Below are 22,198 nucleotides of genomic sequence, written 5' to 3' on the forward strand. Positions count from 1 at the left end.
ATTATATGGTCATTTTTATAAATTTTCTGTTTACAAAACTTTGAATTTTTCGAAAAACTAAGGATTTTCTTACCCCAGGAGTAGATTACCTTAGCCGTATTTGGCACAATTTTTTGGAATTTTGGGTCCTTAATGCTCTTCAACTTTGTATTTGTTTGGCTTTTTAACTATTTAGATCTGAGCGTAACTGATGAGTCTTATGAAGACGAAATGCGCGTCTGGCGTAAAAAAATATAATCCTGGTACTTTTGATAACTATTTACACCACTAGGTCGATGCCACTGCTGGTGGACGTTTCGTCCCCGAGGGTATCACCAGCCCAGTAGTCAGCACTTCGGTGATGACATGAATATCAATTATATGGTCATTTTTATAAATTTTCTGTTTACAAAACTTTGAATTTTTCGAAAAACTAAGGATTTTCTTACCCCAGGAGTAGATTACCTTAGCCGTTTTTGGCACAATTTTTTGGAATTTTGGGTCCTTAATGCTCTTCAACTTTGTATTTGTTTGGCTTTTTAACTATTTAGATCTGAGCGTCACTGATGAGTCTTATGTAGACGAAACGCGCGTCTGGCGTCTAATTTCCATGTGCAGTGAAACATGTAGCATGCAATTGATTGGGACCTCTTAAAAAGACATAAAAAATCTCATATTTTAAGCATTTCCTGATTTTACAGGGAAACTTGGTTTTGCAAAAGGATATTTCAATTCCAAAGTTTTATGAATAACTGTACATACTCTCAAAATAACCAATTTATATAAAAAAAAAGACCACGTAGGTATAAAAAGACCCAGAATTAAAATGGTGTAGGCCAGACGCGTGCAAGTCTACAAAATAGCATCAGCTCGAATGAAACAAGTTTAAAAGACAAATTGGTAACAAAGTTAAAGAAATATATTCCATGGGTAGAGAATCCTTTGCTATTTGAAAAGGTCAAAGTTTAGAATAGGACAAGGATTAAAACTAGAAAAAGAGGAGAAACAGCTAGTGGTCATAACACCGTTTGTAATGAAGACTCAGCTTTAAATTGAGATGTCCTGAAAATAGAGAAGAAAAACTAAAATGCGCTTTCAAGAGAGAAATTAACATTATTGCATGCACGCGATATTTTAGAACAGGAAATAGTAAATAAAAAGCATACGCACTGATACTCAGGAAAAGAATACGTATTAGCGTCATCACATATATATATTAATCTTATAGTTAAAACGAATGTCAAACTATCCTTTTCACATGTTATGACATTTAAAATGTGATCTTTAATGTGAATGCATCAAGACGTGTAGAATAGTTGGTCATCACTTCACAGGGAATACAATTTTCAAAACCATACCATAGTATAAATAATGTTGATCTTATATAAAGTTTAAACTATATATATATATATAACAAATAAAAATAGAAATGAAATTTTAAAACAAACATACGTTCCTGTTCGAATAGATCCATACTAAAACAGTATAAAATAATAAACACTATCATGGTAATCAAATTTTGTTTTGATTATTGTAAATCATTATAAAGTGATGTCTTTTTGTGAAAGTAAGGATTTTAATTCGTGACCGTTTGGATTTTAAAAATATAAGTGATTTATCTTCTGTTTTATGGATATATTACAATACAAAGTCAATGAATAACAATTACTTATAAACATTTACTAAAACGATATGAAATAAATAACGTAAAAATATAATAATTATCTTTTATCAACTTTTTTTTGTAAGATGCAAGGATTTATTTTGATTTAATTATTATGTAACATATACGAATGAATATATACAAAATTCTAAGCTGCTAACGTATCTTGACATATAAAAAATTATTTCTTGATTGCAATATTCTGACTTCAATTATTGTTAGTTTCTACAGAAACATTAATATTTATTGATTTGTATATATTTCTATGATTTCTATTACATGTACATTAATTAAATTGAATACTTTTGATACTTATATTATCTTTCTGTTTTCTGATAAATATTTAAACATCTCCTAAGTTTATGACAAAAATACACAAAATCACCTTGTTAAAATCTTCAGACATAATTAACATACATGTTACCATGACAAATTTATGCACAATACTACATTATAAAATGACTTATTCTTGACACACACCATGTACTGGGGTCGTTTAAAAAAATTGTGTTGTCTTATACTAGTTTAGTAACTTTTATGCCAAAGCGCTTATAAACATTCACATAATTAAAAACACATATGTTATGTGAAAAGGCAAACATGTTCTAATATTTTAACGATTTATTGACTGCGACTTAGTTTTTGTTGTTTAACTTTCCAATTTTCTTTGATTGTTGAATATACAATGCCTTACTATAATGTTGGGTTTCTTGGGAGAAATCAAATAGCATATAATCGTTGACACAAAATATGTGGCTATGCTGTATGGGTTTTGGTTATTGTTGAAGGCCGTACGGTGGACTTTAGTTGTTAATTTCTGTATCATTTTATACTTGTGGAGAGTAGTCTCATTTGCAGTCAAACCACATTTTCTTGTTTATATGTGTACCGCAATTAATCTACAAAAATATCAACATGATCAAGAATATACAGTAACGTACAGATCAATTTTTACTACTTGGATATTGTTTTTACGCAATCAAACACCGGACAGCAACATGTGATGTTTCCGTCAAATATTAATCTAAATAAAACTTCAATTAAAAGAAATTTGCCTTCGGATTCTTCGTAATATTTGGGTATATCAACGGTAACATTTTTCTAGATAACAATATTGGTACGAAAATGCAGCGTGCTTTATATACGTGAATTGGTGAGCTCCTTTTTACTAAATTTAAAGGTTATTTGTATAATTTTGATAATGCGAGAGGTATAAGGCCGGTGACCAAAGTCAGATTGATGAAATTTGAAATCATCAAAATTGTTATTGCATTCGGCCAGATTAGCTATGTTCAGTCCACCAGTGATATAATTTTACTTTCTGATATCCACAAGTTGGCCACAAATCTGACCCCTTCAAACAAACACTGACAATACTTCTTTCCGGATTTTCAGTTGCTATTTAAAAACTTTGTTTATCATACAGAAATAAATTTGGGTCACGAATTTTTATTTTCATGAGTGATAAAATGTAATGTAAATTGGGGTTAAATAATTTATTTTGGCACTCGGGAATAAGTCTATATTGGTTCCCTCGTGGTAATACAGCATGCGATACAGATTTTGTCATGCTTTATTCTATATTTATCTTGACCTCAGTAAAACATCTACCTTTAATTTTTATGAACAAACATTCTCTAAAATGGATGTATATGTAAATCCTTTAATGTTTTGTATGTACGTATAAACTACCTTCGTGTAAAAGATACTTATTTGTTTTCCGATGTTTTGCATGATTATTTATCGTTTGAGTTTCAAGTTATATATATTTTAAGAGGGATTAAGCGCTGCCAAAAAACATGGCTAAACATAGAACATAGGGGTAAAATGCAGTTTGTTGTTGATATCTCTGTTGATATCTAAAGTATTGAGAGTAAATCTGACAATCTAGTTTGTCAACCACGGAAATATCCACTGTTTTATCCAATTATACCAAATCAATGAAAATATTTTCATTTTGTGTTATATCAATAACTGAGCTGCTTTTTCATACTTCGGTTTAATAATTTTTTAATTTTTACCATTTGTTACCGAATATAAGATGCTAGAATAATGTTTTACCATTTGTTACCGAATATAAGATGCTAGAAGCTTGGACTAAATATCGATAAGGTGTATTGTCATTACTTGGCGTTCGTCGTCGTCGTTTTCCGTTGTTACATAAATAAGGAGTCGTGTTTCGTAATATTGCCAATGAGACAACTATTGTGAACCAACGTAACCTAGATATTTCAACTAAACGAAGTCCACTTTCTTTTTCGTCCTTTTTTTCTGTCGATCAGTCGAAATAGCCAAAAAGAAGGGCGAAAGATACCAGAGAAAGGACAGTTAAACTTACAATCAAAAACAAACCGACTACGACATGGCTAAAATGAAAAAGACTAGCAGACAAACGCTAGTACACATGACACATAGAAAGAATAAACAACACGAACCCCATCCAAAATTTGTCAATTGGAAGGCTGAAATCATCTCCTTTGACGAAAAGTTTTGTTTTCAACCGACCCTCATTGTCAATTTGTAAATGTGAGTCAAGATATGAGGACGACTTAACTGTATCTGTTGTATTCTTTATCTCTGGTTTGATGGGATAGATGCGTTCAACATAGTCAAATAAGGAATAAGTCTAGTAAGACGCTTTTTTGGTCCCGAAATATAGCAGTTTTACACAATTGTTTAAATGTAAACTTTTAGTTATTAATTTGAAAGTAGAATACTTCTGCTCATAAATATGTGCTGTTTTTGACAATTCAATGCACACATATTAGGTATAAGCATCATTAAGTCATGTTAATTTACTGAAATCTTCACATTTTTAGCATTTTAGTTAAATTTTAGACGGTTTCTGTCTGAAATGAAAGTTGCCGTATTTGTGTTCATTCTTAATATTGAAATAAAGTTGTATTTGATGATAATACATAACATATATAAAAGTTAAGGATGAACATGGATGCGTCCGCTATAATTTTTAGCATCATTGATATTTTTTTCATCTCTGAGTCAGAGCGTTTTAATGACTAAATCATTTAAAATCTTTCACATAAACTAATTAAATCAAATGAAATAGACACTAGAGTGTTCAAAAAGTGTGCAAAATCTTTTATCAGTTGAACCTGATATTTGAGGCTAAAATCGGCCCTTACCGGACCCACTCCTTTCGAATTATTTAGTGGGAGAACATCATCTATATAGCGGAAAGTAAAGTTAAAGGATATTGCTAAATTATTATCTTTCTTCAAAAGAAGTTCCTGTATGAAGTCAGCCTCATAATAATAATGAAACAAGTCGACAAAAAGAGGCGCGCATTTGGTTCCCATTGGAAAACCAACAGTGAAAAGCATGTCAACTAACAAAACACATATGTTGTCAATCAAGAAATCAAGCATCTTGATAATGCCCTTAATTAGATCATTAACGTAAAATGCATAACCTGTAATGTATCTTCAAAATCATAAGAAGTATCTGCTTTTCTACTAAAATAATCAGCTAAAAGTAATTAACCTGAAATGACGATTTATGACTTACTATTTGTGTTTTTGTCTGTTGAGTAACCTCTCCGTCTTATGAAAGACATGCGAAAGACAAAATAGTACGTACGGTAAGACCCATTTTGTCCTCAAATTTGATGTTCATCAGATGGAAGATTTCCCACTCGTTTTGTACACCTAAGTCCATTCAATTAGTTTTTCTGTAAGATTTAAACTAATTTAATCATTTCAGACGCTTATATTGAAGCTTAAATATAAAAATCTATCAAATCAGTCATAATATTTCACTTTTTTAAATATCAGGCCATACTTATGTAGCAGAGGTATTATACTTTCCAATAAATAGCTTCAAATTTTCATTATAACAATTTTGCAAAAACTGATATATTTTGGGGCCAAACAGGGGTCCTACGGAACCTGCTCCTTTACTTAAATTCAAATAAATCTTAATGGACTCTTCAAGCTTATATATCCTTACGTACAACTACATTTTTTTTTCTTTAACAAGATATGATTGTCCTGATATTAGATACACACCGTTATTTGATTTTGTGGCACAAAAGATAAATAAAACGATATGTTAAATGGTTAGAACGATTTAGCTACGTTGAAAAATAATACTATAATATTGTTTTTTGTTTTTGCTGTAATAGCAAGATATACATATATATTCAATACTTTTTTACTTTGAATTAAACTTAGTTAATTTTCGCTTTCTGCATTTTTCAACGAGGCATACATATTGACATTTTGAATAATGATGGAAAATGGAGATCAACATCTTAAACATCTAACAAGACCTTAGAAAAAAACATTAAAAACCAGTTGCTACCAACGTTTACAGTTTCGGTAGTACACATTAAGTGAGTGCTTTCCAAACAAAATTACCTTTAATAATTATTTGTGTTCTGATGTTTTTGCATAATTATTTTTGTTTGAATTTTCAATGTTCTATTTTAAGATTAACTCAAACCATATGGTAAGCGTGGCTAAAAATAGAACATAGGGGTAAAATGTAGTTTTTTCTTATATCTGTGTGACTTAAGTATTGAGAGTAAATCTGTTTGTCTTTTTCATTTTAGCCATCATGGCGTTGTCGGTTGGTTTTCGATTTGTAAGTTTGACTATCCCTTCACTGGTATCTTTCGCCCCTATTTTGGTGATTATGGCCATGTTGGTTGATCGACAGAAAAAAAGTGGCAACGGGAAATATCAACTGCTTTATCAAATTGTACCAAATCTATGAAATCTTTTTCATTTTGTATTGCATCAATAACTGAGCTACCTTTTTATATTTTGGTTTTAAAAAGTTTTTGTTTTAACCTTTTGTTACCGATTGTAAGATGCTAGAAGCTTTAAATAAATAGCGATAAGGTGTATTGTCAGTACTTGGCGTTCGTCGTTGTCTTCGTCCCTTGTAAAAGAATTAATGAGATGAGGTACGTAATATTGCATATGAGACAACTGTTATAAACCAACGTGATCTAGCTATTTCAACTAAACTAAGTCCACTTTTTTTCTGTCGATCAACCAACATGGCCATAACCACCAAAATAGGGGCGAAAGATACCAGTGAAGGGATAGTCAAACTTACAAATCGAAAACCAACCGACAACGCCATGATGGCTAAAATGAAAAAGACAAACAGACAAACAAAAGTCCAAATGACAAATAGAAAACTAAAGAATAAGCAAAACGAACCCCACCATAAATTGGTCGGGACGTTGGGGCATTCTTGATCTTTTAATGTCAATGTAAATAATTATATCGGATAGGAAATGCAAGCACGGGAATATCGTATAAATTAGGAGATATATACCCCGTGTGCTGCTGGAATGTTGCTACTTATAAATGGAAAATTCACAATAGGAAAGCTGAAATCATCTCTTTTGTCGTAAAGTTTTGTTTTCAACCGACCCTCATTGACAATTTCTAGATGTGAGTCAATATATGAGGCCGACTTATCTGTATCTGTTGTATCCTTTATGTCTAGTTGAATTGGATAGATGCGTTCAACATAGTAACCAAATTTTTAATTATTTAGTGAGAGAACATCATTTATAGCGGAAACTAAAGTAAAAGGATATTGATAACTTCTTATCGTTCTTCAAAAGAAGTCCCTGTATGACGTCAGTCTGCCCTCATGATAATAATGAAACAAATCGGCAAGAAGAGCGGTACAGTTGGTTCCCATTGGAATGTAACGTAACAAATATGTTGTCAATCAAGAAATCAAGCAATCTTGATAATGTCAGTGAGTAGATCATTAAGCGTAAAGCATTACCTGTAATCTTCAAAATAATAAGAAGTACCTGCTTCATTTTTCTACCAAAACAATCAGCTGACTCCTCATGAATCTGAAATGACGATTTATGACTTAATATTCGTGTTTTATATATATATATATATATATATATAAAAAAAAGCAGATGTGATATGATTGCATATGAGACAACTATACACACAGACTTAATGACAAAAACTTTAACTACTAAAGGTCATCGTATGGATGTTCTATAAGTAAACGATCGACAATGTAAATGCACGAAGAGAATATGAATACTACAAAAAATGTAAAATGACAAATTTTGGACCGAAAAACATAAAAAAGATTTTGTATTGAGGAACATCAATTTGAAATAAATGTTTCTTTTTTTTTTTATTATCTTATCGCAGCAATATGATAAGTCACAGAAATGGGCCTATCCAGCTTTCGAGAGAGGCGTTTAGATTACCACTCCTCATATTTGTATCAAGATCGGAAGTGACGCTTCAGTATTGATTTTTATGCCATATCGGGGTGAAAAATTTGAATAAGTTTACAATCTTTACCGGTTTACCCATGTCATTCTTAGAGTGCATTTAGGAGTATAATGGCGGTTTGCTTGGCTGCATTAAATCTTGTCTTTGTCAATTGTATTACATCTCCGTCTTATAAAAGAGATGCGAAATACAAATTTAGTAAAGTTCAAATAAATTTAAATGGACTATTCGAGCTTATATCTTCCATAAATAAAACTTCAATTTATACAACTTTTAGAAGAAATTATTGTTATGTTATTTGATAAACACCGTTATCTGAATATTTGTAACAAAAGATGCATTAAAGGAAAGGTCAAATGGTTTGAACAGTTAACATGGTAAAGCTACGTTGAAAAGTGCCTATAATGATCCTATAATCTTGGTATTTGGATTTGCTTAAATAGCAAAAAGTAAAATCACAAAAATACTGATGAACTCCGAGGTAAATTCCTTGTTTATTGGGCGTCAGAAAATATATATATATATGTATATCAAAATATCTATTATGCCTTTTTTTTTAAATATATATATATTTATGTATATCAAAATATATATTATGTATTTTTTTCAATTTGAAAAGTACTTAGTTAGTTTTCGCTTTCTGCATCTTTCAACGAGGCATACATATTGACATTTAGAATAATGATTGATAATGGAGATTTACAGTTTTAACATTTAATATGACCATAGATTTTTTTTAATGAAAAGCCAGGTGCTTCAAATGTTTACATTTTGTGTAGTACATATTAAGTGATTGCTATTGAAACAATATTACTATTAGTATTGATACTTTCATAATCATCAGTGTCACGTTACATACTAACTATGCAAAAATACTGTCGAATAAAAGTGTTTTTATTTTAATTTTAAAAGACTTATATTATTATTTCCGTAAACCACTGAATTACCAACGCTACAATATTCTCGCGCAAGTTTAAAAGAACCGATAGATTTGTAAGGTGGAGCATACCACAATGAACAAGCAAGTTTAAAGTTAGTCAAGATACTCATTGTTACATTAACACGTCAATAATCTGAGTCTAAAACATGAATTCAATTCTATTATAAAGCTACTGAGAGGTGTTACTAGATTTTGTAGTATTATCAAATCAGACCACATCACTTATCTAATGTATTTTTGAAGAAAAAAAAACAATGAAATATGAAAAAAAAATACCAATAATGGATTCCCAAGTAATGATTCAAATTATCAATATTTTCAACTAAATTCTTAACGTAGCGTTCACTGTTTAACTAACTCAAAGATATGTGTTATATTATAAACATAAACTACGTTAACCAGTTATAATGATTTAAAAAAAAAACATGCTTTCAGAATAAAAGTCACAATGTAGCAGAAAACAACAACAGCAACATGATTTACAGACTTAACGAAATTGGAAAAAGAGTTTTGGTTATGTTGAAAAGAAACATTTTGTTTGGCAATCCATTCACTTTCGTTGAACTAAAAGTACTCCAATATAATTCGGTTCTCTGCTGGTTTTCCCTCTGCAACAACAATTTTTAACTGGAATGAAATAATATTTAACGTGTTACTGAAGTGCTTCAAAACAACCGCGTCATGGTAAAACAAGACGTTTTAAGAATTGCAAGGAAATTAAAGTGTAGAACGTTATTATAGAAATGATATAGAAAATCATAGAAAATCATTCGTTATTGCACCAACAAACATATAGTACTGAGACTATGTTTTGAATATTTCTGGAAGCTCAGTATTTTTTTATTATAATCTAACATGCTATGACATTTACAAATACTTATCGAAGAAATGAACCGTAACACATAATTTTTTCTTTCGTCACCGATGCACATTAGGTTTTAAACCTGGTAGGTTAGATGATGCATACTTTTATATGTTGTTGTATTGTTACATTTTCTTTTGATAACAGCTACTGAAAAGGTAAGATTTTAGGGTGACGTTCATTGAAAACAAATTTTGGGGATTTGTCATTTTGAAGATGAAACATTTACACAAAAAAACGAAGTTAGTAATGTTATCTCTAAACTAGATATATAAGATTCATTACCTGATTACAGTATAAATTCTAAATTAGGTAAACACGTTTCTGAATTTAATATACAAAGAATATCTGAAGAAAATTTGTATTTCTTAAAGTATACAAGTCCTTTCATTGATAAAAATAAGATATGGTTTTAATGTTTCTCAATAGCATGCTCAGATAAATCATAAACATTTTTAATTTATAAATCATAATTGTAAATAAAATTTGATACCTTTAAACTACATGCATATATACATGTATATAACTACTTCTTGCAGAAACTGTTAAAACATCAAATTACTTTTCAGTTCCTCGTTGATATGATATATTCCTTTCCAGGCTTGCATTAATTCAATGTAGTTGAATTTAACTCTATTGTTTTGATTTTTGTTTGGTAGTTATTTGTCACCCAATAGTTGGTCAAGCGAAAATGTTTTTCGCAGAAGTGATAGTGCGTAAATCGGCAATAGCTTTTCTGGTATACTTTCTTGCTATGGTTCTTCCTGAACGGAAACCTGATCCACCAGGAATTTATGAGAAACCCTTCAAAGAACTGTATGATTACATCGTTGGTAAGTTTTTAAATTTGGAGTTATGACTAGGACAGATAACTTAGGTTTGTGATCGTACAAAGATATTTGTTGAAGGTTACGTTCTTGGTTTTTTTCATTAGTGATTGTCAGTTTTGTGCACGTTGAAAATTTAAAAGCTTCAATACAATAGTATTTCATATTGAAAAAGGTAGATTATTTCATGATAAATTATCAGAGAGCTTACATGAAAATAAGTATTGTTTATTTTTGTTTATGTGGCGATGTTAAAAATTCTTTCACTACCAATGTAACCATAAGTAACTATTGACCATTTCTTATCAACGATTTTAAAATAGTTTTTAAGAAACACCCTTTGTGAGTCATATCAGGGCGAGGTTGAAGATAACATATTTCTCATAAAAAATCAGTTTTGTCTGATACAGTCAAATGTGTTTGTCATATATACTGTATAGTCCATCCTAAAAAAAAACGAATTAATTGATAAATGATACCACAATATGATTTTCATTATATAATACATTTATGGTCAGTTTTGGTTGATGCGGTCAAATATGTTGTTTTACATTGAGCACGATGTATAAGCTCTGCTGAATATTTGCGATTGATCAGCGTTTTGAATAAAAACTGATATGCTTTTACTTTAATGCAACGAGAATTTTTGTTCTGTTTTTGGTATTAACATGGTCACTGTATTCTAATAATGCTGTCATTAGTAATAGGCAATCCTTCATGCTATATAATTTTTACAATTAAGTGCAAATATATATATATTTATTACATTGTTGATGCAATCAAATATTTTTGTTTTACAATTTTTCTCGAGTTTTACTAACTTTTGGTTAATTTTTTTTTTAAATGAAGAATTGGGACACTCTCGATTAGTAACAATGATGCGAAAAAAATTAAATTAGATTACACTAATATAGATTTATTTAATCAAGTTTACTTGAAATTCTCTTCATACCTTGAAATATTAGATATACTTAAGCTGTATTCAAAAAGACAGATAAGGAAGATAAGTGTATATCTATCAAAGTTTGGAGCGTACTGTATTTGTTTAAACTGCATTGTTTTAATCAAGAAACAAGTACAAATCATCATTTTTTTTTATCAATTTAATTGATGTTAATTGGGCATAGTAACCAGTAAACACAGTTGCGAGCAGCTGACAAGCCAAAAGTTAATAGCTGAATACGTCTATTTTAATTCAGTATTCAAGGTACAAAATAACTTCTTGAAGAACTGGTTTCGAAGTTGACTTCAGTAGCAGACCTATCTTTAATTTACTCTCCAGTCGTCATAAACAGAGACAGTCCGCAGAGCTAGTGTGCTTTAAATAAACTCATCATATATACCAGGACATTTTGTATATACGCGAGACGCGAACTTCGTCTACAAAAGACTCATCAATGAAGCTCGAATCCAAAAAAGTTGAAAAGGCCAAATAAAGTAGATAGTTGGAGAGCATTGAGGACCAAACGTCCTAAAAGTTTTGCGAAATACAGCTAATGTAATATATTGCTGAGGTAGAAAAGCCTTAGTATTTAAAAAAAAATAACATTTTGTAAACAGTTAATTATAAAATTGCGCTGATTTGGGTTCTTCGACCGTTTAAAGCAGGTTTACAACACGACTACTTATCAAGTGAACTTAATGTACGGCTATTGACTACATACATCTGTACGAATAGGTAAACTTTGTATGAATAGATAACCTATATAGATTGTTTGATATATATTGTAGTAGGAGCTGGTTCTGCAGGTAGTGTTGTTGCCACTCGATTATCGGAGGATTATGAAACTTCAGTTCTTTTGTTGGAGGCTGGAATGTCCGATTTGGAACCTGATGACGTAACCCAAATACCAGCTCTGTGGGCTTCCCTTATAGGTTCTGATAAAGATTGGGGATATCATTCTGTTCAACAAAAGTACTCCCATTTTGCATATGAAAATGAGGTAATATCTTTTTTTATATAAATAATGTTTTGAATAAAGTTACATAATGGTGTCTTTTTTTGCAGGTGAGCGATTGACATGTTTACAGAACTATTGTCGCGAATAAAAATCAATATATAAACAAATAACATTTAAGTCAAGTTGAAACGGTTAAGTAAGACAATCGAAAATAGTTCAAAAGAATAAGACACATATATATTAAAAAGGTGCAATAGACTGAATCAAACAGTTAATGCTAAGTATTTCAAGTCAAACATGTGGTTTTCCTGAACAAATCGTATACCATTTCGCTTTGGTGACAGATTTCATACGAGTAATTCATATTTGTATGTTCAATTTGTCAAAATCACGATCCAACCTTCTTTCCATCTATTGTAGCATCAGATTATGCGACGGATTAAGTGTGGATTTAAAATTTCAATTATTTATGCAAGGAATGCATATAAGTGCGGTGTTTGATGTTTGTCGTAAGACATGTAAACAAGCTTTAATTAGATATAAGATGGTGTGGTATAAGTGCCGATGAGACAACGTTCAATCCAAGTCAAATATATAAAAGTAAACCATTAAAGGCTCGTGTGCCGTCTCACACCAACCAGTAAGGTATAAAGGCTCCCATAATTACTAGCATAACACCAACAAGTGATAATACACTACACTTTTACATATGGCTCAATCATAACAATGTAAATACAAATTTGATGAAATATGGTATAATATGTTAAACAATTTCAGTCAATCATAACTTGGAAACCATGCCGCCACACTCAATAATGTACAGAGGCTAATTAATAATTTTGTTGTTAGGTACATATAGTAATGAAGATGGGAAATACTTATTACAAAATGAATAATTTTGTTATCCATAGTACAAGAACTGAAATGAAAATTTAAAGTCATACCAAACACTTAAATATCAAAGCATGTTTATATTAAAAAGAGAGCCATAAACTATAATTAAAGGCAACAGTAGCATATCGCTGTTCAAAACTCGTAAAACTATGGACAAAAAAACAAAATCGGGATAACAAACTAAAACTGAGGGAAACGCATTAGATATAAGAGGAGAACAACGACACAACATAAAAATGTAACACACACAGAAACGGACTAAGCATTAGACAAAATCTATAACTTTAAATAACTATATGTAATCATTAAACATTTTAAATGACAAAAGAGTATCACAAAAAAGCATTACATTTATTTACTATGTTTTAATCAACTGTTGCTGTTTGTTGTCTTATTTCATAAGTTTTTGAATGTTTCTTTTGTAACTTAACATTGAGATACGAATTTAAGTCAGAAAGTCACAGGACAAAAAGTCACAGACAAAAAGCCAAAGGACAAAATGTCACAATTCAGCTTTTAGATTTTCTTTTTTTTTAAGAAGAGCACACTAGTTTATCTCTTTTTATTGAACTTTATATAGAAAGCAACTTTGTTATTAAGATTAAGTCATTAAATATCAATTTGATCAAATAATTGTTATGAAAACAAAATGTCAAAGGGGCTTGAAACTTAAATGGCTTCATGCTGCCAATATATGTATTCTTTACCTCATTAAAATTCAATCATTTTCATTTATCAAGGCTTATGGGCAATTTCCTAAAATTCAAAAAGGAATTATGTGATAAAAAGAAAGTATGTCCTATCAAATTTGTGACTTTATGTCCTGAGACTTTCTGTTTGTTTACATTAAGATACTAGTCAAACATGAAATAGAACATATCGATAATTTATTACTTTCCGCTTTACTTTTTTGTTTTGTTTTATTTTTGTTTTATGTTGCTCATCAGTTTCCATATGTGATTCTCTTCCGTATGTCATTGTATAGTATCAATTTTGCCCAATCTTTACTACGAAAAGAAATTCAGCCTGTGCTCGATTCTAGATAAAATAAAAAAACAAATGAAGATCAACAAGTAATTAGTTATTTATGAATATATGTCGACATACAATAATATATGGGCACATTGAGAAGCAAATTAACCTAAATATAAAACCAGTCATTTTGATCATTTTCATGGTATGCACATATAATTACCCAACAGTAAAAAACATTAACATTTTTTAACAGGAAAGATGCACATTCCAATTTTACTATTTTTTTTTATTAATATAGAGGGCTTACATAGCACAAGGCAAAGTGCTTGGAGGTTCATCATCGATAAATGCACAAAATATTTTAAGAGGCAGTCGAAACAGCTATGATCAATGGGAACACGAAGGGGCAGTCGGTTGGGGGTACGACGATGTTCTGCCCTTCTTCAGAAAACTCGAAAATGCTACAGATACATCTTACGGAGACTCAAGTAGGTTATACTTTTATACTTAAAGTCTTGTAGTATTAAACTTACCGAACCCAACTATACTCAAAGCTTCTAAATTAACAGAAATCTGTACTACCAAATTTTACGAACAAAAGGACATTACACACTAAGAATCAATTATGATTAAATCTTTTTTTACTATCTGAAATGTGATTTGATCTGCTTTTTTAATGCTTCTCTGTTTAATACTTAAGGATATAGATGTGTGTGTGTGTCCAAAGTAAAGAGGAACATCATGATTTCATAAAAGTTCTTCAGTTTTCTATGTTTTGTCATGTGTTCTGTTGTTTGTCTGTTTGTCTTTTTCATTTTAAGCCAGGTGTTGTCAGAATATTTTCGATTTATAAGTTTGACTGTATCTCTGTTATCTTTCGTCCCTCTTTTGCATTGCAGTCGAAATTAATATACCAGCTGTTTTGTAAGATTTGGAGAATTATGGTTGTCTGTATAGTTGTCAATCATTCCACATCTCATTATTGTTGTTAATAAAGTAAAATTCTTTGTCAACCCAAGGTTGGTATGTATATACAATATAGAGGCTTTAGCAAAGTTGGACATAAACTTTTTAAACTTACAATTTATAATTCAATAATTCTTCTATGATATCTATGAATACTTAAATTGGAATGGTCAATTAGAATTTTTCTCTAAGTTTACAATTCGATAAATCATATTTTCGTAATTTATTCATGCGCGATACACAAGTTTGCAGGAATCCCTGGATTTTCAGCAAACTGAGATTACAATACAAATGCATAACACTAACAAGTGTCTATTCTAATGCATATATAACCAAAAAACAAAGAAGAAATAAAGTAAATGCACAAAATCTTGGAAAATGTGTAAAAATTAAAATTTAAATGAAAATTCGTAAAATATCATGAATGATTTGTCGAATTAGGTCATGTCAAAACACGACGTCATTCGAATGAAAACTTTTATTGGAAAGATTATTTCTTGGACGCTTCAACTTCTGATAAATTCTCATTAAAATGAAGTTAATATGGCGGCCAACTCCTTAGTTGCGACATGTCAATTGTGCATTTGCTGGTTATTATAGTAGCGTTTACACAAAAAATATGAAAACCGCGATTTATTGGCCTTAGAATTATAAGGATTAAACATATTTTTTCTATAGGTTATTGAACCGGCTCTCCTACTCACAAACTTTACATACAAGTCTTTCGGCATTTTAATTACTTTATGAGTTAATTGCCCCGGTGTACACATCAATAACCTCTAGAAAAAAATGCTTACTCCTATAATGTATTCTTTTTCTTTTTAATCATTTTCATACTCTAGCTGTTTTAATTCAATGTTAAATAAACATCTGGAGTAAGGGACTTACTCATTTATTTTCAGTGAGTTTTTTTAATAAAGCAAATGAAATGTGATATCATTATTCGCAAAATGAGTCTTTTTATTAATATCCTTTCTACATATTGCCTGTATGGTTAATCAATTAAAAAGTACTTAAAATTATCACAAGGATTGGTATATAATCATTAAGAAATAATTCATGGGGGCTTGAATATATCGTTATTTTACCACGGGTTGGCCCTTTATGACAAATATTTTACCCTGAGCGATAGCGAGGGGTAAAATATCGGCATAAAGGGACAACCCGTGGTAAAATCTAGATATATTCAAGCCCCCATGAATTATTTCGATTCTAATAGGACAAATACGGCAATTGTTTTGGATCGAAGCGCTCTAGTTGGAGGCCATTATTTGCCGTTCTCACAAATTAACTCACTTTTAGATTGGCGTAAAAGAACGGAGCAAACAGAAAAAGTGACATGCTCAAACTATTCACAAAACTTATTTAGATAGATTTGGATGAATTTAAATGATAATTAACTTATATGTCTTCTGTGTATAAAAAAATGGGCGTATACCACATTTTAGCATCGTTTGTTGACGTTTCCTTGTTGTGATGATTTTCGTTTTTAGAAGCGTGTATTTTCCCGTAAAATGCTAAAATTATAACGTCATCATTCTATGACGTCGGGTACTTCATTCATAAAAAAACATATGACGTGGGAGTACGATCGGAACAGCCAATGCAATATATTCATATTTTACCACGGGTGTGTACTCAAAGCGTTTGAAGGACGTCATGTTAGAATTGTAGATAACTCAGTTTCAGACATAAATATGAATTCAAATATTTTATAGCTTTACGAGGACTTCATGGACCTATAAACATAAAAGAAACTACTGGGAGTATTTTACAGTCATTCCACCAAACAGCGGCAATGGAAATTGGGTTTTCTACAGTAGATTGTAATAGTGATGATCCGATAGGTAGATTGTTAGTTAGTATTAATTATGCGGGTGGTTATTAACTATCATGAATACCCATAAGGGGCTTTCAAGGTCGGTAGGTATTATTAAAACGATAAAAGAAAACTAAGAATCAGAGCTTACATTCAGTAATAAAAAATATCAAAAACTAGTGAATTTATTTTAAGATTAAACAAGTCAAAATAACTAGAGGCTATAAAGAACCGGTGTGGCTCACCTTGGTCAATGTGCATATTAAACAAAGGACACTGATAAATTCATGATAAAACTGTGTTTTGGTGATGGCGATGTGATTGTAGATTTAACTTTACTTACCATTCTTGTTGCTTACAATTATCTGTAATGAACCTGGCCCCGTAGTTACACTGGAAAATATTTTTTAAACAATTACAAAAATTTAGAAAAATTATGAAAATTGTTTTAACTTGACTATAAAGGGCAACAACTCCTTATGGGGTCATTGAACATTTTGATTATGTTGCCTTATTTGTAGATCTAACTTTGCTGTAAGTAATTGCTGTTAACAGTTTATTTTCATCTATAATAATATTGAAGATAATAACCAATAGCTGCTAAATTTTCTTAATATTACCAATTCAGGGGCAGCAACACAACAACGGGTCGCTTTATTTGTCTGGAAATTTTAAAGCAGATTGATCTTGACCTTATGAACAATTTTATCCCATCAGATTAGCTTTGATTTCAGAGATATGAGGCTAAAAATGCATTTAACCCTTTGTCGTATTTTTTAGCAATGCCAGTCATTTTGTTTTGCGAGCGGGGTCATCTAACACATTTTTTTTAAAAGTTACTCTTATGATGATCGTGAACAAGTTTGGTTAAATTAGTTTAAGTACTTCCAGAAAAGAAGTTTGTAAAAGATTACAAACATTGACGTTAAATTGTTTTAAATTGACTATTAAGGGCAATAACTTCTTAAGGGGTTAATTTACCATTTTTATCATGTTGAATTATTTGTAGATCTTTTTAAGCTAAACATTATTGCTGTACATATTCAGAGGCAGGAATCCAACAACAGTTTTTACGATTCTTCTGAAAATTTCCTGAAAAAAAGACCTTATAAACAATTTTATTGCATGTCAGATTTGCTGTAAAGGCTTTGGATTCAGAGATATTAGAAAAAATCTAAATTTTACCCCTATGTTCTATTTTTTGGCATTGCGACCATCTTGAATATTTGGCCGCGTCACCGCACACATTTGTTGAAACATTTAAAAATATTGATAGTATCAGTCAGAAGAGAATTATTAAAAGGACAAAATGAGCAAATATGAGTCTTGTTTTGATCCAACTCGGGTTGGAACCACCACCGAGCTTCCTTTTATCAATCGAAACAGAGAAGTGTGATAATTAAAAGAGGGACGAAAGATACCAAAGGGACAGTCAAACTCATAAATCTAAAACAAACTGACAACGCCATGGCTAAAAATGAAAAAAAGATAAACAAACAGTAGTACACATGACACAACATAGAAACAGAATAATAAACAACACGAACCCCACAAAAAACTAGGGGTGATCTCAGGTGCTCCGGAAGAATAAGCAGATCCTGCTCCACATGTGGCACCCAAACGTTAAAAAAATTATCCCGCCATTTTGTGTTTTTAACAATGCATTAACTTATTAACTGGTCAGTTTTTCCCAAATCGTGTTAACAGTTGATGAAGTTGAACCTCTGATTGTGTCATGTCAGGATTATGGATTTCAAGTTTTGAGGTGGTTTTTTTTCGTTAAAACATTTTTTTGTTATATTTTGGAATATTTTGTCAGATTTTTGGAAACCTCTGATTTTATCAATTTGTCTGGATTTTTTTTGCCAATTACTGACATCATTTTTCTTTTAATAATCTTGTACATGTATTATCAAAAGCCATCTATAAAAGAGATAACATTGAGAATGGAAATGGGGAATGTGTCAAAGAGACAACAAACCGACCATAGAACAGACATCAGCAGAAGGTCACCAATAGGTCTTCATTGCAGCGATAAATTCCCGCACCCGGTGGCGTCCTTCAGCTGGCCCCTAAATAAATATATATATACTAGTTCAGTAATGAGGAACGTCATACTCAACTCCAGATTTAACACAAGAAACTAAAATTAAAAAAAATACAAGACTAGTGAGAACTTAAACTTGTCAATGATTAAGAAAAATCAAGAGAGAACATGGTCCCGCCAAAATATCAAATGCATATATCTCTAAAAGAAGCACATTGACCGATATTTCATTTTTGCTCTTTTTGGATCCATTATTAATCCCCTATCAATATATACTAGTTTTATGAAAAGCTTATTATTGTTATTCTAAAACGGAGTAGCCAACTTCCCTAAGACCATTTGGGAGCTAAATATACAAAAATAATCTTATTTGGATTGCTACATTTATCATTGACCAACCTTGGTTGAATGAACTGCAGAGCATAGGTTACCTTATATATAATTGGCGATTCCAACGACAATATGCCTACGCGTCTTCGGCGTAACAAATTATTAGCATGGTATCACCAATCAAATCTTCAGCAATATATCATGTATATGTTAACATGCTAAATCGGCGATTTAGTCATTGAATTTATACATTTCATGTAAACTTATAGGATTTTGGAATACTTGAGTGTAAATATTTATTATTTTACATTATGATAGCAGAATCTTTATGAGTATTTAAAAATGGCGTAAAGCCTTTATAGACTACGAATTTTTAAACAGAAATGCCCGAAGACAGATAATTAACAATACAATATCAAAGTGCCATAAAACTAGTGAAGAGCTGTTGTCTCTCATTCATGACCGACCGTGCAAGGGCTGTATAGCCAGTCAAGGTCGTTAAAAACTTCCATTTGTTGTTGTCTGTCATTCACTATTTAAGAAACAAAAGAATTGTTGCACGTTAATAGGAATGCAAATTTAAAAGCGTTACGTTTAATGTCTAAATAACGAATATGTGGAATGATTGCCAATGAGACAACTATCAAAGAGAGACCAAAATGACACAGACATTAACAACTATAGGTAACCGTACGGCCTTCAACAATGAACAAAGCCCATACCGCATAGTCGGATATTAAAGGCCCTAAAAGACAATGTAAAACAATCCAACGAGAAAACTAACGGCCTTATTTATATATAAAAAAAATGAACGAAAAGCAAATATGTAACACATAAACAAACGACAACCACTGAGTTATGAGCTACTGACTTGGGACAGGCACATACTTACATAATGTGGCGTGGTGTAACATGTTAGCGGGATATCTGCCTTTTAGTCTGATTAACACAAATATTGACACATATATAGTGACTGATTCCTAAGTATGAAATTCGAAAGAAATCGTAATTTTAGATTTAAGTGTTGTTAGTCTAGGGGCCTTTCAATTTTTCCTATATATCTTTGTTTATTGTCTTTTTATCATCCCAAACGAGTAGGAAATAGCCTTTTTTGTATTAAATATTTTAGGTTTCTGTAAAAATCAGATGAATGTTAAAGACGGCAAACGTTGCAGTACATCGACCTGTTACCTTAAGCCAGCCTTAGAAAGACGCAACTTACAAGTCAGTTTGCGGTCTGTTGTAACAAAGGTAATGAGTTTCTGTTTCTTATATGTTCCTTCAAAAACATCCATTCTTAGTATTTTACTATGATAATTGGAACAAATAAGAATCTGTAAAAGTAAAACATAGAAAAGAGTAAAATTACAAAAATACTGAACTCCGAAGAAAATTCAAAACAGAAAGTCCCTAATCAAATGGCAAAATCAAATGATAAAACACATCAAACTAATTGACAACTATCATATTACTGACATGGTATTAGAAATTTCAAATGAAAATTGATGGTTGAACCTGGTTTTATTACGCTAAACCTCTAAATTGTATGACAGGCGCATCTAATTCCATTATATTTACAACGAGGCGTGAACAAAACAGACATATAAGGTAACATTGTCATGATATGGGAACAGCAGAGAGACAACTCATATTGTCCTTAATAAATATTTGTAATATAATTAAAGTACAAACTAGAGTTATATCTTGCTACCTTTTCATTGGAAAACAAAAGGTTTTAAATAAAACACACACAAGCCGCATTGAAACAATCTAAGATAGATGGCAAGCAAATATAATTTTTTTTATAACTTTTTCAGACCATTTGAGATAGTATGTTTAAACATGTTACTTGTTCCAACAAAATGTGGTGTGTTAAATGTTTTTGATAAATAGAAGGAGATTATAACCTTTTAACGTCAACGACAGAGAATAACCCGGTGACACATGTGTATACTTTATAATTTGACTTGGAATATTACATTGTATTATATAATTGAAAAGTAATTCATAGCACATGAATATGACGCCAAGAGAAATGACATAGTTCCCGTCGACGGCGTCAACACATTTTTAAATTTTAAGTAGTACCAGAACCATTGACTTAAATTATTTTGGTTCGTTTATTTTTCATAACATTTTGACAAAATATTTTCTTTGAACCTTTGACAAAAATTTGAAAAATTCAAAAACTTGAACCACACATTTTTTGGGGAATAATTTCGTTATACATATACATGCAGCAGTTTGAAAAACACTTATTTTGATCATTAAAAGGCTTTATATTATTTTAACAATAGTACGTGATTTAAACGTTTAGCTGATTTACAGAGTTAACTGAAGTAATAGGTACTAAACTAAGGCAAAATGTGTCTAATGTTAACAGTACTACATTACAATAAAAATGACTATGGTTCTAATATTAATTGCGAAGATGAAATCACATCCTTAAACTTCAGTTTGAATTCATATTCAAATGCATTTTTTCATTACCAATGAATTCTAAAGTAGTTTTACATCCCATTGTGTAACTTTTCTGCTTATAAATAAAATCTCAACATATATCTAATATCTATGACATACAGGTTTTGATCAGGAATAACAAAGCTGTGGGTGTTGAATTTGCAATAGATGGAAAGAGACGACGGATATTCGCCAAACATGAAGTTATTCTTTCAGCTGGATTTATAGGCTCTGCTCAGATTTTAATGCTCTCGGGAGTTGGCCCTCGCAAACATCTGCAACAA

At 30.9% G+C, this 22,198-nt stretch overlaps 1 protein-coding gene across 1 annotated transcript; it reads left to right on the forward strand.

Annotated features, from left to right (window-relative positions):
• The first annotated feature begins 10,386 nt into the window (after positions 1-10,386).
• Positions 10,387-15,944, forward strand: LOC134698001 (glucose dehydrogenase [FAD, quinone]-like). Its single transcript, XM_063560290.1, has 4 exons — positions 10,387-10,528; positions 12,254-12,465; positions 14,591-14,780; positions 15,937-15,944. Exons 1-4 carry the CDS (start codon positions 10,387-10,389, stop codon positions 15,942-15,944), a joined length of 552 nt encoding a protein of 183 aa, XP_063416360.1.
• The last annotated feature ends 6,254 nt before the right edge of the window (positions 15,945-22,198 follow it).

The sequence above is a fragment of the Mytilus trossulus genome, chromosome 14, assembly GCF_036588685.1.
Source record: "Mytilus trossulus isolate FHL-02 chromosome 14, PNRI_Mtr1.1.1.hap1, whole genome shotgun sequence".
In the NCBI taxonomy this organism is placed as follows: Eukaryota; Metazoa; Mollusca; class Bivalvia; order Mytilida; family Mytilidae; genus Mytilus; species Mytilus trossulus.